The 18856-nt window shown below is 32.7% G+C and overlaps 3 protein-coding genes across 6 annotated transcripts; 1 reads left to right on the forward strand and 2 right to left on the reverse strand.

Moving 5' to 3' along the window:
- Positions 1–282: 282 nt before the first annotated feature.
- LOC107823042 (protein CRABS CLAW-like) lies at positions 283–2811 on the forward strand. The gene is made up of 7 exons (XM_075222352.1): positions 283–461; positions 1235–1363; positions 1475–1568; positions 1849–1897; positions 2042–2117; positions 2223–2279; positions 2500–2811. Exons 1-7 carry the CDS (start codon positions 327–329, stop codon positions 2503–2505), a joined length of 546 nt encoding a protein of 181 aa, XP_075078453.1. The 5' UTR covers positions 283–326; the 3' UTR covers positions 2506–2811.
- Positions 2812–8531: 5720 nt separating this feature from the next.
- LOC107827998 (squamosa promoter-binding-like protein 6) lies at positions 8532–12554 on the reverse strand. 4 transcript variants are annotated; one of them, XM_016655244.2, is made up of 5 exons: positions 12422–12554; positions 11033–11906; positions 10222–10325; positions 9004–9708; positions 8532–8814 (listed from the first exon to the last, which is right to left on the reverse strand). In XM_016655244.2, the coding sequence occupies exons 2-4, from the start codon at positions 11815–11817 to the stop codon at positions 9023–9025; spliced, it is 1575 nt and encodes a 524-aa protein (XP_016510730.2). In that variant the 5' UTR covers positions 11818–11906; positions 12422–12554; the 3' UTR covers positions 8532–8814; positions 9004–9022.
- Positions 12555–15690: 3136 nt separating this feature from the next.
- LOC107827995 (uncharacterized) lies at positions 15691–16959 on the reverse strand. Its single transcript, XM_075221174.1, has 2 exons — positions 16761–16959; positions 15691–16676 (listed from the first exon to the last, which is right to left on the reverse strand). Exons 1-2 carry the CDS (start codon positions 16957–16959, stop codon positions 15691–15693), a joined length of 1185 nt encoding a protein of 394 aa, XP_075077275.1.
- Positions 16960–18856: the final 1897 nt, after the last annotated feature.

Below are 18856 nucleotides of genomic sequence, written 5' to 3' on the forward strand. Positions count from 1 at the left end.
GAAAAGACCTACCACTTACCCTTAAAAGAATTCCGTTAGAGATTCAAAGTACTTTATGAACTACAAGTTGAATTAACCTCGCACATGCGCATTCATATATATATATATATATATATATATATATATATATATATATATATATATATATATATATCACTATTTAAGGGAACCCTTTGCCTTAAAACCAGATTTAACCATATATAACCTTTTATTCCTCTAACCCTAATACTCCAAAAAAACATGTTCTTGCTTTCGTTACAAGGCTTCAAAAATTAGTGATATTGCTCTCTGCCCATATACTAGTCTTCAAACTCCAAAATATAAATATGTCTTCCTCTTCTCCTAGTTCTGCTAGCTCTTGTGTCAACTTGGAAGCTGCTGATAAAAACTCCATGGATTTGGTTCAATCTTCTGAACATCTTTGTTATGTCCGTTGCAGTTTTTGCAACACTGTTCTTGCGGTATTTATTTCTCTATTTCATGCAATGCCCGTTTAACTGTCTCTATCAATCTTATATATTTCTAGTTAGCTGTAAATTGAAGAAGTTTCAATCATTATTTTGATGCATGATTTCTATGTATAGTTTCTTGGAAAGGCAAAGAATAGAAAGACAGGAAAGCTCAAACGAAAGCTACTGTGATTGTTTCCTTCTTATATGACCTTTATATATAGCAAGAAGAGAGCAAATCTACTTTGTCAAATCACATGTGCTACAACATATATACTACTGTTATAACTATCATTTCTCTGATTCTTCACTTTCAACATTCTGTTTCTCATCATATATATTATACACGTGCACACTCATACTATCACACCTGATATTTGACAAGAATGGATGATCATGATATATGCAGTGGCGAAGCCAATAATTTTGCTAAAGGTTTTCAAGATTTAATATATATGTATAAAAAGTAACTTTTGATTTATACATGCAGTATAACTTTTCGGATATACAACATAATTTTTCGATGAAGGGTATTCAACTGAAGATGAACTCAAACAACCTCCCCCCCCCCAAAAAAAAAACCACTCAACACCCTCCTGGTGGTCCTTTATGGTAAGATTAAACTTTTACATACTGTCATGTGATTTAAAAGATAATTATTTATAAATAGAAATAAGTGAAATAAGTCAAACAACATGTGTTACATCAAGTTAATCACACTGATTTTGTGAATTTTCATTTACATTGTCAGTGGATACTAAGTTAAATATGTTTTTGTTATATAGGTTGGAATTCCATACAAGAGGCTGTTGGATACAGTGACAGTGAAATGTGGTCATTGCAGTAACCTTTCCTTTTTAAGCACTAGACCTCCACTCCAAGGCCAATGTTTTGATCACCAAAGCGCTCTTCAGGTAATTATTCACAATGCTTCTTCTTTTTTTAATTTCCATTTTTTCTGGTTTGATCAATTCTTTTAAAGGGTATATGGATCGATGTTTCATTTGTTTCTTTTATGGTGAAAGCATCAAACTTTCTTCAGCGATTTCAAGAAGGGCCAGTCTTCTTCTTCATCTTCAAGTGAACCCTCGTCACCAAAGGCACCTTTTGTTGTAAAACGTATATATGCTTTTCCTCAATCTCCCTTATAGTTTCTTTCTTTGTCTATTAAGTTTAAGTAATATACATTGTCAGTCTAAATTTTTTTATATTAATATCGGGTCACCAAAAGATATTTATCTTAAAATATGAGATTAATAATTTGAAAATAAGACCGGAATACAAGAGGTATCATTGACCTATAGTGTAAAAGAATTTTAAGAATATCGTGTCTATTTGGCTCAATAGCTTACAAGAAAACTAATCATGTTTTTTACTTTTTTTTAAACTATGGACGAAGCTCCTGAGAAGAAGCACAGGCTTCCATCTGCCTACAATCGGTTCATGAAGTAAACATCGTCTACTCTTTTTTTATTTTTTTATTACTTATTCAGTTTCATTAATTGTAATTTATTCTCATAGATTATGTTAAATTCCTATAATAATGAATTTTTTTTTTTGAGTTATTCTTAATTTATTTCATTATTATAAAGGGATGAGATACAACGCATCAAAGCAGCAAATCCAGAGATTCCACACCGAGAGGCTTTCAGTGCAGCAGCTAAAAATGTGAGTTTCACTCCCATATTAAAATAATAAACTTTGTAAGTTTACTGCCTTATTTTTCTATAACTTGTGTAGCTACTAATTAATCTAATAAAATTGTTGATATAGTGGGCTAGGTACATTCCTAATACTCCAAATGGGACCTTGGCTGAGAGCAGCAACAATGTAAGCATTTATTTTTTCCATCCTTCTTTATAATAAAGAATATAATTAGTTTATCTTGATTAACAGAAAAAACGTAGTTCCTTTTTGTTTTCGTGTTCTTTATATATGTATATATATATATATATATATATATATATATATATATATATATATATATATATATATATATATATATATATGTAAAATGCTATTTAATGAAAATCATTCTCGATTAATGTAGGCCTAGATGTTGGAGGAGTGAAGCAAAATTTGGGATCTACAGGGAGATATTATGAGGCCACTCGGAAGAAATATTTATGTTTGACTTTAATTTGCTTGTCTCGTTCGCAACCTTCTTACTCTGGTAACTCTCTATATTTTGTATCATGGAGGATTAATTAGTCTCTACTTATTTGCCACTTTCAACTTCCGTAGCAGAAAAAATGTATTCCTATGATATATTTGCTTTCTAGTACTCCTGGTTTTAAGTTGCATCCTTCTCGATTGGATTTTAGCTTATTACGAATTTGAAAAGCTTTTTGCCTCTTGAATATTTCTCTTGTACCGGTTTCTTTGAAAAGCTTTTTGCCTCTTGAATATTGCTCATGTACCTGTTTCTATAAAATATACTCCTGAGAAGCAGATGTAAAAATGTGGATGATTCTATGTATGTCATAAACTTCAAGCTATATATGTTTTGCCATTTTACAAAGATCATGTTGAATTGAGATAATTTTACCTTGTTTAATTTGTTCTCATTCTTCTTTTAAGTATTCATGGGATAATAATCTAGTATATTATGTTGGAGTATTTCCGGATTTTGAACAGTATTTTCGTTCAAATTTAAATAAAACATATATATGAGCATAAGAAAACTAGCACTACCGTGCCACTATTGGAAAAATCTCACTTCCAAATTCCATATGTTCAACATCTAAGTTTCACACAAGGAACCTCCTGCTCTTAAGGATAAACTACGATATTTGATGGACTGGCAGGTCAGCCACGGGTTCGTAATTTGAGTAAGGATCTTTCACCTATCTAAATTCGGGCTCTTATGAACTCTCACCATCCCTATGGTACTATGGCTCTCGGTGGAGGAACAAAGGGCGATAGACCGCTTTGTTCGCCAGCAAAACCGGCTGGTCCGGTGCGCGACACACATGTTGCGGTCACTGGACTACTCCCCACAACCGGAAGACGTCAAGAATGTCGTAGAGACATTCATCCTGGAGATTGACTCCTTCCACTATTCAGAAATTTATCTGGCACTAATTGATAGAGACTCCCCCCAGTTTCTACATTTTCTTGAATGCGATGAGGAGCTTACTTAGTATTGAAATCGAGTTGGCAGAAAGTACCGAAAGTCGGCCGCCCGCCCTATCATCCCGTGTCTCAACCAACTTTGGAATGGCCTATCAATCATTGGTTGACCTTCCCTTGAACCAGTCACGGAGCTCTCAACTGAGTTGTTTAGGTTCTTTAGTTCCGCAAAACTAAGAAAATGTCCCGGGAGTAAATTTTTCAACATAGTACATTGCTTTTAATAATCTTATTTTATATTAAGAGTGATTATACACTATAGTAAAGAGTGTAATTTTGGAAGATTAAAAATGATGAGCCTCCTCATGAGGCCCACTAATTTACTAATCATAACATACAACTTTCATTGAGTTTCACATGCTTCTAGATTACAATCTATTTAGTGAATCAAATTAACGTTTTGGTATTAAGTTTTTTTCTCTTCTTTTTATATTGTGTGTCAGTCAAGTAGGTTCACATAAATTAAATCAAATCGGAGAGAGTATTCAGTTTATAGCTGTTTTTTGCAATGTACATAATTTACTTGAATGGTTATGCAAAAGTTGATGCATTTGTGCAACAAATAGCTTATGGCTCTTCTCTATTTTATTAACTAGTCTTAGGGTACTCACTTCATACATATACCCATATTAATGAATATATAATTTTAAAAAATTATATAAGTTATATTTAAATAATATCTTTGAGTTATAAAATAAAAAATAAAAATAGTGTAAGTTCATGAAAATAATATATGTTGATTCCATTTAGCTAACTTAATAAAGGAAATCTTTCTCAACATAAATCCTAAGATGCCTTTTTGTGATTTCTAAAGACTTCTGTGGAAATATCTTATGAAATTTATTGTTATTTTTGTAACCTAATACTAAAAGAAAGTATTTATACATAAATACTTTTATCAAAATTCTTTAAAGATTTATTAATTAACACCTATTTAAAAATTAAATCTTTAGCTCTTTAGAGATTTGGGAATGAAGAAATTGCCCTATAGTTTAAAAATATTTCTTAACGATAGTGTATAGTATAAAGATGACTAATGTTGAGTTGATATTTTACGATAAATAACTTAGTAATATATTAAAAAGACATAGATGTGCTGGGATGGATGAAAAAGAAAGAAAAATAATTAATAAAAGCTCATTTAGAACACTGCAAAAAATTATACATAGATTATAATGTAGTGATTAGATAATATTGAAATTATTTATTGGATATAATTATTTAGGTAGATGTTTGAGTCATTGGATTAAAATAAGAATATACAGAGTATAATATAAACATTTGTTTGATCTTATCATATGTAAACTTGAATAAATTTTTATTTTTAATTTAACCTTGGACTTTTTATCTCAAGATTGTTATCCTTCAATATTGTCCTCATGATTATTTTTAAACATTTTTTAATATTATCTTATCTGTTTTTTAAATTATTGAGAGTAGTTACAAGTACTAAACATATAATCGATGAAGAGAAAATACTTAGTTATTTGTTCATTTAGTATAGTTTCCAAATATTATTCAAACGATGAAAAAAATATTACTATTTGAGTATGAAAGGAGGTCAAATATTAAATATATGAAAATGTCGATAATGACTTCAAAGTTATTTATTGTCGAAAACTAAAAAAATTAAATTGAAAGTCCAAAACAATTTTAAAGATGATATGTAATAGGATTGGTTTACTTTGTTGGAGAAATTTGTATATGTTTGTTATTTATTCGCATAATATATTTTTAATCCTAAATAATAGAACTTCAGACATAGTTCAAATATGGAACAATTTAATAAGTAAAATATTAATAGATTTCAAAGTCTTAAATATTAGGAAAGTTCATTAAATTATAATTTTATCCAATACAAAATCGATTTTTAAAGGGCAAAAAAGACAAACGATATTTCGTTAAGCGCCTTTAATAGTAATTGATAAGTCATGGGTATAAATTAACGTTCATCCCTAGAACCTCTTTTGTTTTTTCTTTTAAAATTACTAACAAGGATACTTCATATATTTGAGATTATGAGAATTTCAGCTTATTATTTTAACAGTCAAATAGCACTTTTAATACGATAACGTTGGCAGAGTTCAATATCAATCTATAACCTTTAAAAGAAATCAAAATAGCACTTTTGATATAATAATGTAGGCAGAAATTACTTTCTTCAATTTCACCCTCAATTTTATTTTCTTTTTTAAAGTTTTAAGTTTTATAAGTTGATAGTGTAATTTTTTTATACAACTAGGTTACTTAAGAACTAACTATAAATAATTGTTTATTGTAAGCATGACTCAATAACCTCAGAAAGAGGATACATAACCTGCTACAACTAATTATTATACATTGGTAATGTAAAAGATTTGAATACTATTGGTGTAGACTTAAATCCTTTGAATCAGAATGTCTGTAAAGAAATATTTCAATTCTTTAAAGAGGAAAAAAAAAATACAGTTCTAGCTTCACTCACTTATTGCCCAACTATTTCATACCATGTCGTTTTTCCTGTTAATTTTGCAGGTATTGGCCCATAACATAAATGAAAAAAGAAAGTAAAGAAAAAATGATTATTACTTAAGAAAGGAGTCTTAATTAATTTGAGCTTAAGGAGTTGTTGTGCACATTAATGTAATAAAATACTTAATCACAATTCTAGTCCGACATCCTATCCTATGAACCAAACAAATGATAATATTATCCAATTATTTAATTCTTAGCCCTCTTCCCAATCCCATACTCTGCCCACAAACTCTAACCACTCTAACATCTCAACTTTTTTCATTCATATATAATGATTTAATTGGTTAGGTCAAAATTCCAAAATTGACAACTATATATGAATCAATTATATGATAGAACATTATTCAATCCCATCTACAATCTCATTGCTGTAATCATTTGCAGTTTCATTTTGCAACTCGACAATATTATAATTCACAATTATATCTAAAAAGTCAACGAATGTGGGCTACGCATAAAAAGTCCTCTTTTATTTAAACGTAGGTACTTTTGACTACATAATTGGTTTTCCAACTAAACATTCGCTTGAATAGGTTGAGGTTGTTGGCTCCAGGAGATGGGAATAATATGGAGGAATGAATAATGATTGTAATAATTCTTCTTTTCTGTTTTCCTTCAAAATAATGGATTATCTTCTATAACTATAGCTTCTTTATCTTCTTGTAAAAATTCCTTATGGAAATAGTTCGTATAGAAAATATTCTTTAAAACTGTTGTTTTACATCACATTATTTTTCATTTTTCCGAGGATGGTGTTTAGACTAACTTGCGTACACCTCCATTAATTTTTATCAAAGATCGGCTATCTTCCACCAGCACAGGTACTGAATAACTCTACCCACCAAGACAGTGTAAATACATAATTTGCCTATTAACCACGTGGAAAATGGAAGATTTAAGGGTATAAAATTCGGCGACAAATTTTTAAAAATGAATTGAACGCGGTAACAAGGAAAGGATTCATGAAAAGGGACTAAGCAGTCACAAGTGTTGAATGCTGCAACGATACTGTCTTTGTACCTCAAAGAATGTATTATTTACAGAAATAAAACACCTTAACCGGACAGCACCAATCTTTGTGAATTTAACATGATTAAGCAATGAATTGCAGTAAAAATACATAATAATTAATCGTGATTGAGTATATAAACCTTATTTAAGGACACATCCCAAGCACTTAACGATTAGGTACGTAAAATATTTTAGTATATGGAGTCAAATAGTTTTTAAATCCTATTATGCCAAATCATCCAAAACAACAACAACAACCCAGTATAATCCCACTAGTAGAGTCTGGAGAGGGTAGTGTGTACACGGACCTTACCCCTATCCTGGGGTAGAGAGGCTGTTTCCGATAGACCATCAGCTCCCCCCCTCCAAGAACTCTCCACCTTGCTCTTGGGGTGATCGAACTCACATGTTCTTGATTGGAAGTGGATGGTGTTCACCGCTAGAGCAACTCCCTTTTGATCCCAAATCATCCAAAAAAATCCTTTTATTTTTATAGCATACTAGAATAGTACAGGGACGCAGCGGCGGGCTAGCTTGTGTTTTCAACCAAATCGAATGTTGCAACGGGGGACCACACCACCTCTCTGTTCTTTTCTTCATAGAATAGATCCTTCTCTTTCAAGGACCACCTCAAAAACACACTCATATATCCACACCCCTATCTATCTACTCCTATATTAAAGATATCTAGTGAATTGGAAAAGCAGCTGACAAAAGTCAAAACATGTGTATAAAACAAAATCTAATGTACTATAACAATTAATTAATATGATCAGCTAAAAATTTTAAACAGTAAGTCAAAAAAGAAATGTACTTTGAGATAATGCATGCCGAAAGTTACGCTCTTTTGTTTTGTGTATGCACGTGTGCATGGAATAAACTTTTATCAGGACAAAGCATCCAGTTTAGTTGCACCAAACTTAATTACAATTAGTTTGCATTGAATAAACTTTTCTGCGACAGAGCATCGAAGTTTAGTTGCACCAAAGCCACTAGTTCCTGAAAAATTCCTTATTCAGTTCCAATTCACTAGAAAGCGGCGGGTAGCCATTATTGAAAGCGATTGTTGAACTTGAATATAGACTAAACTGTGTAAATATTTAATTTCAAATTTCATAACCACCAACTGCTTTATGCCATGGAATTAAAGATTCTGCAATGGTGCTTCACTGTTGTGGCCTCAAAAGTGTTGAATTGAGAAGAAAACAAATACTAGAGTAATTAGTAGGCATCAAAAGGCAGAGTTCTTGCCAAAAAGTGACATTTCTATTTTTCTCTATGAGGAAATGGAATGTTGCATCACACGAATTGCTGATGAAAGGTTTCACCTTAATCTTATGGTCTTAAAAACATGATTTAAGTATCTTTTATGCATCCTCAAGAGATAATAATCTCATCTAGCATAAAGAAGAGGCCACAAACAGATTACACAGAAAAAATTATCCTTTTGATAACATTTTCTGCTTAAACATCAGTATATACTGTGATAGTCATCAGCAAACAGAGGATGACTACAGAAAAACAGTGTTGTTTCCACAAAATAGTTCTATACAATTGAGCAGTTGATGCAGCAAAGAAATTAAAATGACACTTACAAAATATACAGACATCTACCATTTCTTATTCTGTCTTTGCCTCTTGACTTGTCGGCAAAGCCATTCTTGTATCGGCTGAATCTCCTCAAAAGCTTTCAGGTATCATATTAACACTGCAACAATTAAGCATGAATTATGAAAGGGTCAAAAACAAAACAACAATGTTTTACATGGTTCAAACACAGAGTTTCCGAAGCCTAAATCAAACAGATATGTTGATTTACCTGCAAAGGCATTTCGAATTCCAAAACATGATAGAAAAGAAAGAAGCATTTAATATTCAATTGGACATGGCTACACACCTTGCAGCTTTCTTGATACTCATGTGGTCGTAAAACAACGGAAGATATCATTCTCCTGCTTCGCTTGGTCAGAATGTTTCAGCTGCTCCACTCTTTGCAGGTGCGATGACAACTGAACTAAATCCACGGTTGGTCCATCTTCTGGAGAAAGGTCATGCTTAGAATTCATAGAATATGATCTTCGAACACATCTTTCTCTTAGATCATCAGTTGAAACAGCTTGACTGTCATCAAGAACTTGGACGATCCTATCTGTTCCAATTACTTCACATGAATATAATTCATTTGATGAAAAGCTTCTCGAAGCACTTAATTCGCAAAAGTCCTCAGGATTATGATCTCTTTTAAGGTGAGCACAATAATTTTCTAAGTTGTGTAAATGGTGTTGTGAGTGGGCTGACAGAAGAGAGAGAGCACAAGCGGAGTTTTGCCCAGACGATAATTCTTCAACCGACAATGTTGCTCCAAGATGAATCTTCGATGAATTTTCTTTTCTCGTACCATGATGATGCTGGAGGCTTTTACTTGGTGACTGCTTCTTTGTCACTGCCATGGCTAATTGAGAGATGCAGATTGGCTTCTCTTCCATTTTGATGTGCTTGCTATGGTCTTCAAATCTTTCTTGACAAAAGGAACTGCCAAGACGTATTTCAGGGAAAAGAAATGGCGCTCTCCTTTGTGAAGTCATATCCAATAACCTTGAATCTGCCATTAGCACATACTAGGACTCAATAAAATAGAAAATATTTTGTCTACAAAGCATATAAACATGGCAGTGCCGGAGGCTAAGAGAAGAGTTAGCATTTAACCGCTGTGACTAGAAAATCAAAGTTGCAAAACGTAAGTTAGTATATGTACCACCAATAGGTAAATAAGATAGATTTGCAACATACTTGGTAAATAAATTTTTTTTTTTTTTGCTTGCAAAAAAGAAAAGTTTCTAGATATACACAAAAGGAATAAACTCGACTAGGAATTACAGTATTATCAAGCCCTCAAACTAAAATATAGTTGGAAAAAAGAAAAAGGAGGTTTTTAATTCATTCTTTTGGAGGAGAAACAGGGAGAGGGTGGGAGGACAGAGGATGACAATTGTTGTTATAGAATCAAATTGATGGAACTTAAAGACTAATGTACTTAGACTACTCCTCAGTTCAACAGCATTCAACAAAGTCGAGAATGGTTAAAACTTAAAAGAGAAGAGAGAATTAAGCTTACCCCAGTGTGTATCAAATTGAGGCTTTCTTCTGCGCTCATTATGGCCTGCAAGGCGTTTGCGACAACTGCGTTTACCTTCATCAAATTCTGCAAGCAAGTGAAACCTGCATTAAAAAAAGTCACAAAAGTCTAAGCTGGAGTAGCAGCCACAACAATCATACTACATCATAACCACTAAATTCTGACATTTCAGATAGCATGAATAGAAATTAGCTACAAGAATAGCTGAAGTCAAGATCCATACTTTCACTAAACCAAAGAGAGTAGCTCTACTTAAGGATGACTCAGATAATAAATGTATCTGGAGAGCTCCAAAAATGAAAAGCTGCAAACGTCTAAATTCCTTCACCTTACTGCAGCTTTTATTCATTTCATTCAAAGTCAAGTTTATAGAAAAAGTTGGACTCAAGTTAAAGTTAAGATGGAAAATTTAAGTAATTGAAGAGGAATTCTCACATTTGGGCTGGTCAAAATCTGTTCTAAAAGTTCTGATGCTAAAACTTTATTAAAGATGGATACAAGAGTACTAGTTCTATGTGATATACTTCGTATCTTTCTCCAAGAGACATTTTTATACAAAAGATCTTCCCCTTGATTTGGTAAGCCTAATCATACAAATACTAGAAAACTGGTAACTAATTTCCCCAACTCAAACCCAATAATATTTATGAATCCGCATAACAAAATGTAGTTATATTATAATTTTGTCAAATGATCAGAAATAAAGGACAATGACCACGCAACTAATGCTTTCCAACCTAATGAGATTTTACAACAAAACAGAAAAAGCAGAAGACAAGCCAGACTATACCTGCTACATTGCTGACAAAACCTTTGCTCAATACCATTAACGATAACCTTAGCAAATTTTGAGTGTTCATCACACACTTTGTGCCTTTTGTGATAGTCTTTTGAGGAGCTCAGGTCCTTGTTACAACCATAAACTTGGCACAGAGGAACCTGGGAATGCACATTTGTAGTCCGCGATCTTTTTCCTAGCAGTAATGGTTCCAGTGAAGACAAAGCTGAGTTTTCCATTAAAGACGAATTACTCTTGACTTCTCTATAAACAATTGTCTCCTCCTTCCTATGATCACGAACTTGACAAATAGGAGAATGTGAATAGTCTTTTTCCGTTGGCAATACTGAAATTCCATTTGAAGATTGACTACTCCTGACTTCTCCATGCTCAATCGACTGCTCCAATTTCAATCCAATTGGCAATGATATTGGATCATTAGACCTTTTAGCCATATGATTAAATCTCTCTTCAAGTTCCACTTCTCCCAAAATTGGGTCCAAAGTTATTACAGAAGTGGACAACATATTTCTAGAAGCATCAACTGTTTCAGCACCTAAACCTCCTAACCATTGTTTGCTGGAGGCGCATTTCTCCAAAATATCAACGATACCAGATTCCGGGAAATCTGTATTTACAGTTATTTCTTGAATAGTGCCAAATATGCTTCTATCAACATTAGAAAAGGGGTTTTTTAAATTCCAATCTTTTACAATATTTCTCTTTGCAAGTGCACCAACTGGCATTTCAATATTATCAGGAAACAGAATACCTCTTCCTTCCAAAGCATAGTCCATTGGTTCAATTTCTAGCAGAAACAAAAGTTGCTCAAAGTATGCAGTGAATTTTTCACCAAAAGCAGAATCCAAATTGACTTCGGAATATGCTAATAACAAAGTGATAAAAAAGCATCAGTAAAAAAATAAAAGTTCATATCTTGGAATTATTCATCCAAACAAAAAGTTCATATCTTGAAATTAAGACCTTAAAAGTAACCCCAAAAAAAAAAATCACATTTGAAAAGTCAAGAAAAAAGGCTATTGCTTTCATGCAACATAAGCCAATTAATTACCTTAAAAGAAAAGAGAAAATATAAGAACTAGAGAACCAGGGAATCAAATTAGAACATCAAAAAAAGATAATAAAGTTTGAAGGTAAGTTGCATCCAGATTACAGGAATTCCATATTTGCTTCACCTATCAAGCTTTTGAATACCAAGAAACAGGCGTAGACCAACATGGAACCTAAATCTTACTGTACAAAGGGATTAAAAATCAAGAAAGAACCCCATTTAGATAATCTAACATGGAACAATTATCTAACCCTATAAATGCTAGAGAAACAAATGCTAAAGTTAATCAACTTATTTTGAGGGATGACTGAAGATTGTCTTGAGCTTACCTGAGGAAGATTGGAAGAAAGAGAGACAGAAGTGCTTGTTTTGGTGCTTTGCAAGTAGGCATTATATTATTGCAATTGTTGAAGCTGATACCTTTGTGAGTCGAACATAACATATTTCACATACCTTTTTGTATTCTTCCCGTTCACTCTTACTTTTTTCCCTTTTCTTTTTCTAACTATTAATCTAATTAAATTGTATTTAAGTTACCTACACTAGTAGTATAATAAAGGTTTTACATCATCATTATAAATTAACATTTTATTAATCAATATTATAAATAAAATTACCAACTAAATAACTTGATTGTATAAATGTTATTTATACGATTAATATAAAAAATTTAAACTCACATAACATATACCTGAATATTGTAAAAATGCATCATTTCGATTTAAATGGCGTTATTTGCATGGTCATTTTTTTTGGGCACATGAATTGTCACGTATTCAAATTGTTATATTATTTAGTGATAATTCAAAAATATTAAAATCATAATTAAAAAGTTAATTTGATATATAGGGATATCACTTGAAGTTAAGAGTTGAAACAATTAATGAATTTGAATTCATTAAAGTTGAGAAAGTAGTATAATAAGTAGGGGTGGCAAGTGGGCCGGTCCCGGGCTTAAACGGACTGAGTGTGCCTGTCCAAACGGGCCCGGTCCCCGGTTGGTCCCAAAATAAATGGGCCAAATGGTCTTTTTGTAGGGACTCGCCCGGGACCGGGACCGTTTGGTCCTGAGCTAAACGGTCCCGGCCCGCGAGCTAAATGGGCCCAATAGGTTTTTTTTTAAAAAAAATTAAATAGAAATTAGAGACAAAAGGATGTTAAAAAAAATATCTAAGGCAATGCTTTGTAAATTTTATTATAGAATTGTGAGCTAAATTTTTTAATTCAAATTTAAAGTCTAAAGACAAAACTATTATAAAGAGATATTCAAAGCAATGCCTTGTAATTTTATTATAGCATTAAAAAAATATGGCAATATCTTTCTTAGTATTCATCCCCTTATGGAAATGAGCACAACAAGGTGCTTATACTACCATTGAGAAGAAAAAGTAACTAATCAAGATGTACCAAAATACAAGTTACATAATACATACTAATTTTTGTTCATACAAGTTACACGGTATCTCTTACAAACTTCATAAATCCATCAAAGTCTGGAGGAATTTTCGTTGGTGGTGGCGGAAAAGTAGCTTGGTCATCGCTACTTCCGGAAAAAGCAACATCCTCCGCAAGTTCAGCTAGCATTTCTTCGTAAGCTTCATCTTCAGCTGGTTGTGATTCAGCAAGTCCAAAATTTCTTCTTTCCGACCGGATCCAGTCTCTGAAAAATACTGATTTTTCCAAGCTCTCCCTCATAGACGCTCGATAATCACTTAATTGAAATCTTGCTTGACTGAAAGCGCTCTCCGGTGCCATTGTTGAAGGTTGAATAGTTAAAATGTCTCGGGCCATTCTTGAAAGAACCGGAAAGTATTTTTCTTTGTCCTTCTACCATTCCAAAAGATTAAAGGAGTCGTCGGTATTCACTTCTTCAATTCCTTACGACAAATAAACTTCAAACTCATTAATAAAGTAAAAGAAAATAAATAAAAGAAATAAAACTATAATATTAAAACAGAGTTGGAACGAGTTTACTGAATTGACAAACAACTTGTTAAAAATTAATTATCGTTGAAGACTTAAAGACTTCAATTTACCAACTTCACAATTTTTTCACAAATTGGAACAATAAAGTAAGCAATAGTAGCAATTATAGAAGAAAATTAGAGAGAGATTGTGATAGATTGATGATTTTGTAAAAAAAAAATGAAAGAATGAGGGGGGTATTTATAGTTAAAAATAGGGAAAAAGTGTAATTATAAAAAGTTGGGGTTAAAACAAAGTTGGGGGGTTAAATGGCGGCTATTTTTGACAGCCCAACGACTACTTTTTAAATTTAAAAAAAAATCTTTTTTTAAAAAAATAAAAGTTGACAGTTGGGACCGTTTGACCCGCGGGGGACCGGTCCGGTCCCGGTCCCTGACGGGCCCAAAGTATAGGTCCGGCTCACGAGACTGGCTCAGATCCACTAAAATCGATCCTAACGGTCCTGGCCCATTTGGACCGCGGTCCTGGGCCTGAACCGGCCTACTTGCTGGCCTTAACAATAAGAGATATCAAACATTTTGATAGGTCCCAAAACATAAAAGAGTATCATACGTTATTAACACGAAGAAAGTAGAAATTGTTTGTTGGGATAAAGAACCTTCACCTAAATAAAATAGAGTGAGGGCTTAAGGTATGAAACATTACTAACTAATGGTAATTAGGACTTAGGAGTGTCTAATCACTACTTATTTGACGAAATTGATAATTACTGTTGCCTTTGACATTAATCAATCCCCAATCATATGCCACGATTATTTTTTTATTTCTTCTGCATGCAAAATCAATCGGGCCCTCAAAAGTTATTTAGGAGGAACAGAAAATATATAAGATGCACCTTATATCTTTCTCGAAATATCAGTTTTATACTCAACTTTTACCATCCTATTTTTATCTAGAGTGAAATTAATAGCGTGGGGAGATGAAAAATATTAAAAGCTGTTTAATTTTACAGGTGTCAATTTTCTATTGATTGTTAAATTTAATTACACTTAATTAGTTATTTAATACAATGCTAACTCTTTTTATATTTCTTTCCTTGTTCTTTTCTATATTTCTCTTTCCAGCATTGCCGCAAGAGAAGACCATCATACAAACACCCATCCTACTATTTTAAAAGAGCCATCACCTAAAAGTTTATTTGTTGACCTAATTGATCCGTCACAGAAAAGTCATCTTCAATGATAATGTTGGGGCATATACTATTAATCACGCGTTTGGATATAGTCAGAGGCGAGCCCAGGATTTGAGCATAACGGGGGCACCATTATTTTTAGTATCAGAATCATCAGAGATGAAGTTCGAGTGCAACTCTTTGAAATGACTATGATAATTTATTATCAAAATAAAAACATCAATATTATCAAATACCATTAACTTGATACTAATATAACAAAAGTACATTGTCCACTCATAGTTGAACTCGACGCGCTTTCATATTTTGAAAATGGTCAATAATAACATCATTGCTTATATTTACAAATACTTCCTTCTCAAAGTAACAAACTAAACAATCATTTAAAAATGCATCACTAATACTACTACGCAATTCATCTTTGATGTACTTCATGGATGAGAATGCTCTTTCTACCGTTGCAGTTGCGACAGGTAAAATTCAAGTCAACTTCACAAGCAAATAAATAAGTGAATAAGTCTCCACAAGATTTGCCTCAACCAATGCTTTTGCCAAATCACCAATTCCTTTCAAATCAGAGAACCTAGGGTCACCATGTTGCATGTGCCATATGAAAGTGTCAAGTTGGCGACTAAGATCTCGAAGCTTCAATTCACCAAACTCATCGGGATAATGCTTGGCCAATGTCATTATTCTTTCCTTATCAAAATTAGCAAATGAGTTAGCCGGATTCAAGCTAGCCATACCAAAAAGCAAGTTACTACTCACAACATCAAAACGACTATTAAGCTCCAGAAGTTGCAAACCAATCACTGCATAAAAAAGCTCAACACGTAAGTGATGTGAATAAGTAACACTAGAAGGCCTACGCTTCGACGTTCCAGGAATATAGAATTCTTCCATCTTGGGCACCAAAATATCATGTTTTGCACAAAATGAAGATACTTCATCCATCAATGGTTCCCATCCTTCATCTCTCATTTCTTGCAACCTTTCCTTTGTGATATCAAGAAATACCATGGCATTTATAATATCTTGCTCTTTCTTCTGCAAAGCTTTGCTCAACTCGTTTGACATTATCAACACTTTCAACATTAAGTGAAGTAAGAAAACAAATTCAAATGCTTTAATATTACTCGAAAAAGCTTCTGCTTGCAACATATCATTAACATCACCTTCACATTCAATCACCCCAAGCACATGAACAATAGAAGAAAATAAAATAACAAAGTTATCCAATATTTTACAATGTGATCCCCAGCGAGTATCACCGGGCCTTTGAAGCCCTCGCTCTTGATTTAATCTTTTCCCAGTTTGAACTTCACTACTCTCTAGCAATTGCTCCAACAATTCTGCTTGATGTTCCCGAAGTTGATCTCTACGCTTAAAAGAAACTCCAATCACATTCAACACGTTAGTAACAATAGCAAAGAAAGTCTCTACCTCCTTGTGTTTTTTAGCAATAGCTATAAGCGTCAACTATAATTGATGAGCAAAACAATAAACGGAATATGTCGATGGAGTTTCTTGCAAAATTAAAGCTTTAAGACCATTCATCGTTCCCTGCATATTACTAGCCCCATCATAGCCTTGTCCACGTATTTTAGATGGACTTAATGAGTGTTTCATTAGCAAATAAAGTACTGCTTCTTTCAATGATTTTGCAGATGTATCACTAACACGAACAAGACCAATAAATGGCTCGTTCACTTGGCCTTTTTTGTCAACATACCGCAAAGCAAGGGCCATTTATTCATGGTGTGAAATATCCTTGGACTCATCAACTAATATCCCAAAATAATATCCATCTAGGTCATCAATTATAGCTTTCACGGTCTCTTGTGCACAAGTACTCACAATATCCTTTTGAATTTTTGGTGAAGTCATCATATCATTTTTTGGAGCATGTTTTAATATAACTCTATCTACATCTGGAAGCCTATTTCCAAGCCATTCCAAAATCCCTATAAAAAGGCCTTTATTTTTTGAAGATTCACTTTCATCGTGACCTCGACAATCCAAAGTCCAAGAGAAACCTTGCAACATCGATTGAGGCATTTAAACGAATTCGATATTCACTTTTTTGTTTCTCAGATTGCTTTTCAAAAGCAACTTGAATTGATTGAGATTGATTTGAAAAGTCTAGCATTTTATTGAAACACTTATGGTGGAGGATATTTAATTCACCAATATGTAGACCAAGTCTTTCAGGTCTTTTATTCCAAGCCTTAAAGTCGGTTTTTGTGAAAGAGTCACTCGTGCTACCATGAACATAATCATTTTTGAATAAATAACAAAATAAACAAAATGAGGCATTTTTCTCCACATTATACTCTAACCATCTAGAATGTGAATTTTTAAACCAACCCGGACTAAATTGGCGTATTTTTTCCCAAATAAAGTTTTAGGAAATTTGTGATAAACTGGTTGGCAAGTCCCTCTTTTGATGTAGTGTCTTCTCACTTCATCCCGTATTTTGGAGTTATATCTATCAATGGGTATTCTCTCTCCAGGGTTAGGATTAAGTGATTTCACATCAAACTCCTCTACAAGATGGGAGGAATTGTCTCTAAAACTAGAACTTGGTTGAGAAGAATTAAACCTCGTCAAAAATATGTCCATCTCAATTCACATCAACAAAACTTCCTACAAAGCAACAATGCCAAGCAAAACAACATTTTTAATATGATTAATCACACTCCTTATATTAATACTAGAATAGAAATAATATATAATAGAGGAATCACACCCCTTATATCAAGAACAAAGCAAAGAGAATATCTCTAATAGGGGAATCATGCTCCTTCCATCAGGAATAAAGCAAAAAAATATTTTTAATAGGGCAATCACACCCCTTCCATCGAGATTAAAGCAAAGAAAATATTTCTAGTAGGGGAATCACACCCCTTTTATCACGAACAAAAGCAAATATAATATTTCTAATAGGGGAATCACACCCCTATATTATATTATAAGTCATAACTCATAACTATATTATTATTATTATTATTATCTTAAAGATAGAAGGAACACTTACCAATTTGTGAAAGGTATCCTTGAAATCCAAATACAGTTTGGTTTCAAATCATCCACTTCACTGAAATAATATTTCAAATAGTATTAGCACAAAATCTTCAAATATCTATGAAATTAATTTATTAAGATAAAAGAATTAGCACACCAACTAAAGATTAAACATCATGTAAATTTGCACCATGATTGTTGTCTGCTCAAACGATGAATTCAAAAACTAAAAGAACAGTAGCGAATTCAAAAACTAAAATAACTATCCTTGAAATCTGAATGGCGAATACAATTTGGTTTATTGCAACTTGCAAGCATTATCTACTATATTAAAGAATTTCAGAAAATTAAGCAAACAAAAAGAGGAATTTACAGGAGCACTTCACTCATCAATTATTTGTTCAAAATAAGTGCTACTAATTGGATTTGCATTTGATGGTGTTAGTGAAAAGGGATATTTTGAATGAGAAAGAAAGTAAATATGTTCATTAGTCATAACTCATAACCAATCTAGGTCAAAATCACAAATATAAAAAATAATATTTGTAAAAGAAGAAAAACTTACTCAAATAATCAAAGATTTGAAGAAGAGTCTCCCTCACGAAGTGAAGACTGGTATTTA

This window comes from Nicotiana tabacum, chromosome 9 (assembly GCF_000715075.1).
Source record: "Nicotiana tabacum cultivar K326 chromosome 9, ASM71507v2, whole genome shotgun sequence".
In the NCBI taxonomy this organism is placed as follows: Eukaryota; Viridiplantae; Streptophyta; class Magnoliopsida; order Solanales; family Solanaceae; genus Nicotiana; species Nicotiana tabacum.

Bases quoted from the DNA above. Each gene is read 5' to 3' on its own strand.
- LOC107823042 (XM_075222352.1), top strand. From the start codon at position 327: ATGTCTTCCTCTTCTCCTAGTTCTGCTAGCTCTTGTGTCAACTTGGAA. The intron at 1,569-1,848 runs GTATATATGCTT...CTATGGACGAAG, and splicing joins GGCACCTTTTGTTGTAAAAC to CTCCTGAGAAGAAGCACAGG. The intron at 1,898-2,041 runs GTAAACATCGTC...ATTATTATAAAG, and splicing joins GCCTACAATCGGTTCATGAA to GGATGAGATACAACGCATCA.
- LOC107827998 (XM_016655244.2), bottom strand. From the start codon at position 11,817: ATGGACTATGCTTTGGAAGGAAGAGGTATTCTGTTTCCTGATAATATT. The intron at 10,326-11,032 runs GTATAGTCTGGC...TTTTTAATGCAG, and splicing joins TTTTGTCAGCAATGTAGCAG to GTTTCACTTGCTTGCAGAAT. The intron at 9,709-10,221 runs GTAAGCTTAATT...TGCTAATGGCAG, and splicing joins TCAATTTGATACACACTGGG to ATTCAAGGTTATTGGATATG.
- LOC107827995 (XM_075221174.1), bottom strand. From the start codon at position 16,959: ATGGCCCTTGCTTTGCGGTATGTTGACAAAAAAGGCCAAGTGAACGAG. The intron at 16,677-16,760 runs GTCTTAAAGCTT...TGACGCTTATAG, and splicing joins TATGCAGGGAACGATGAATG to CTATTGCTAAAAAACACAAG.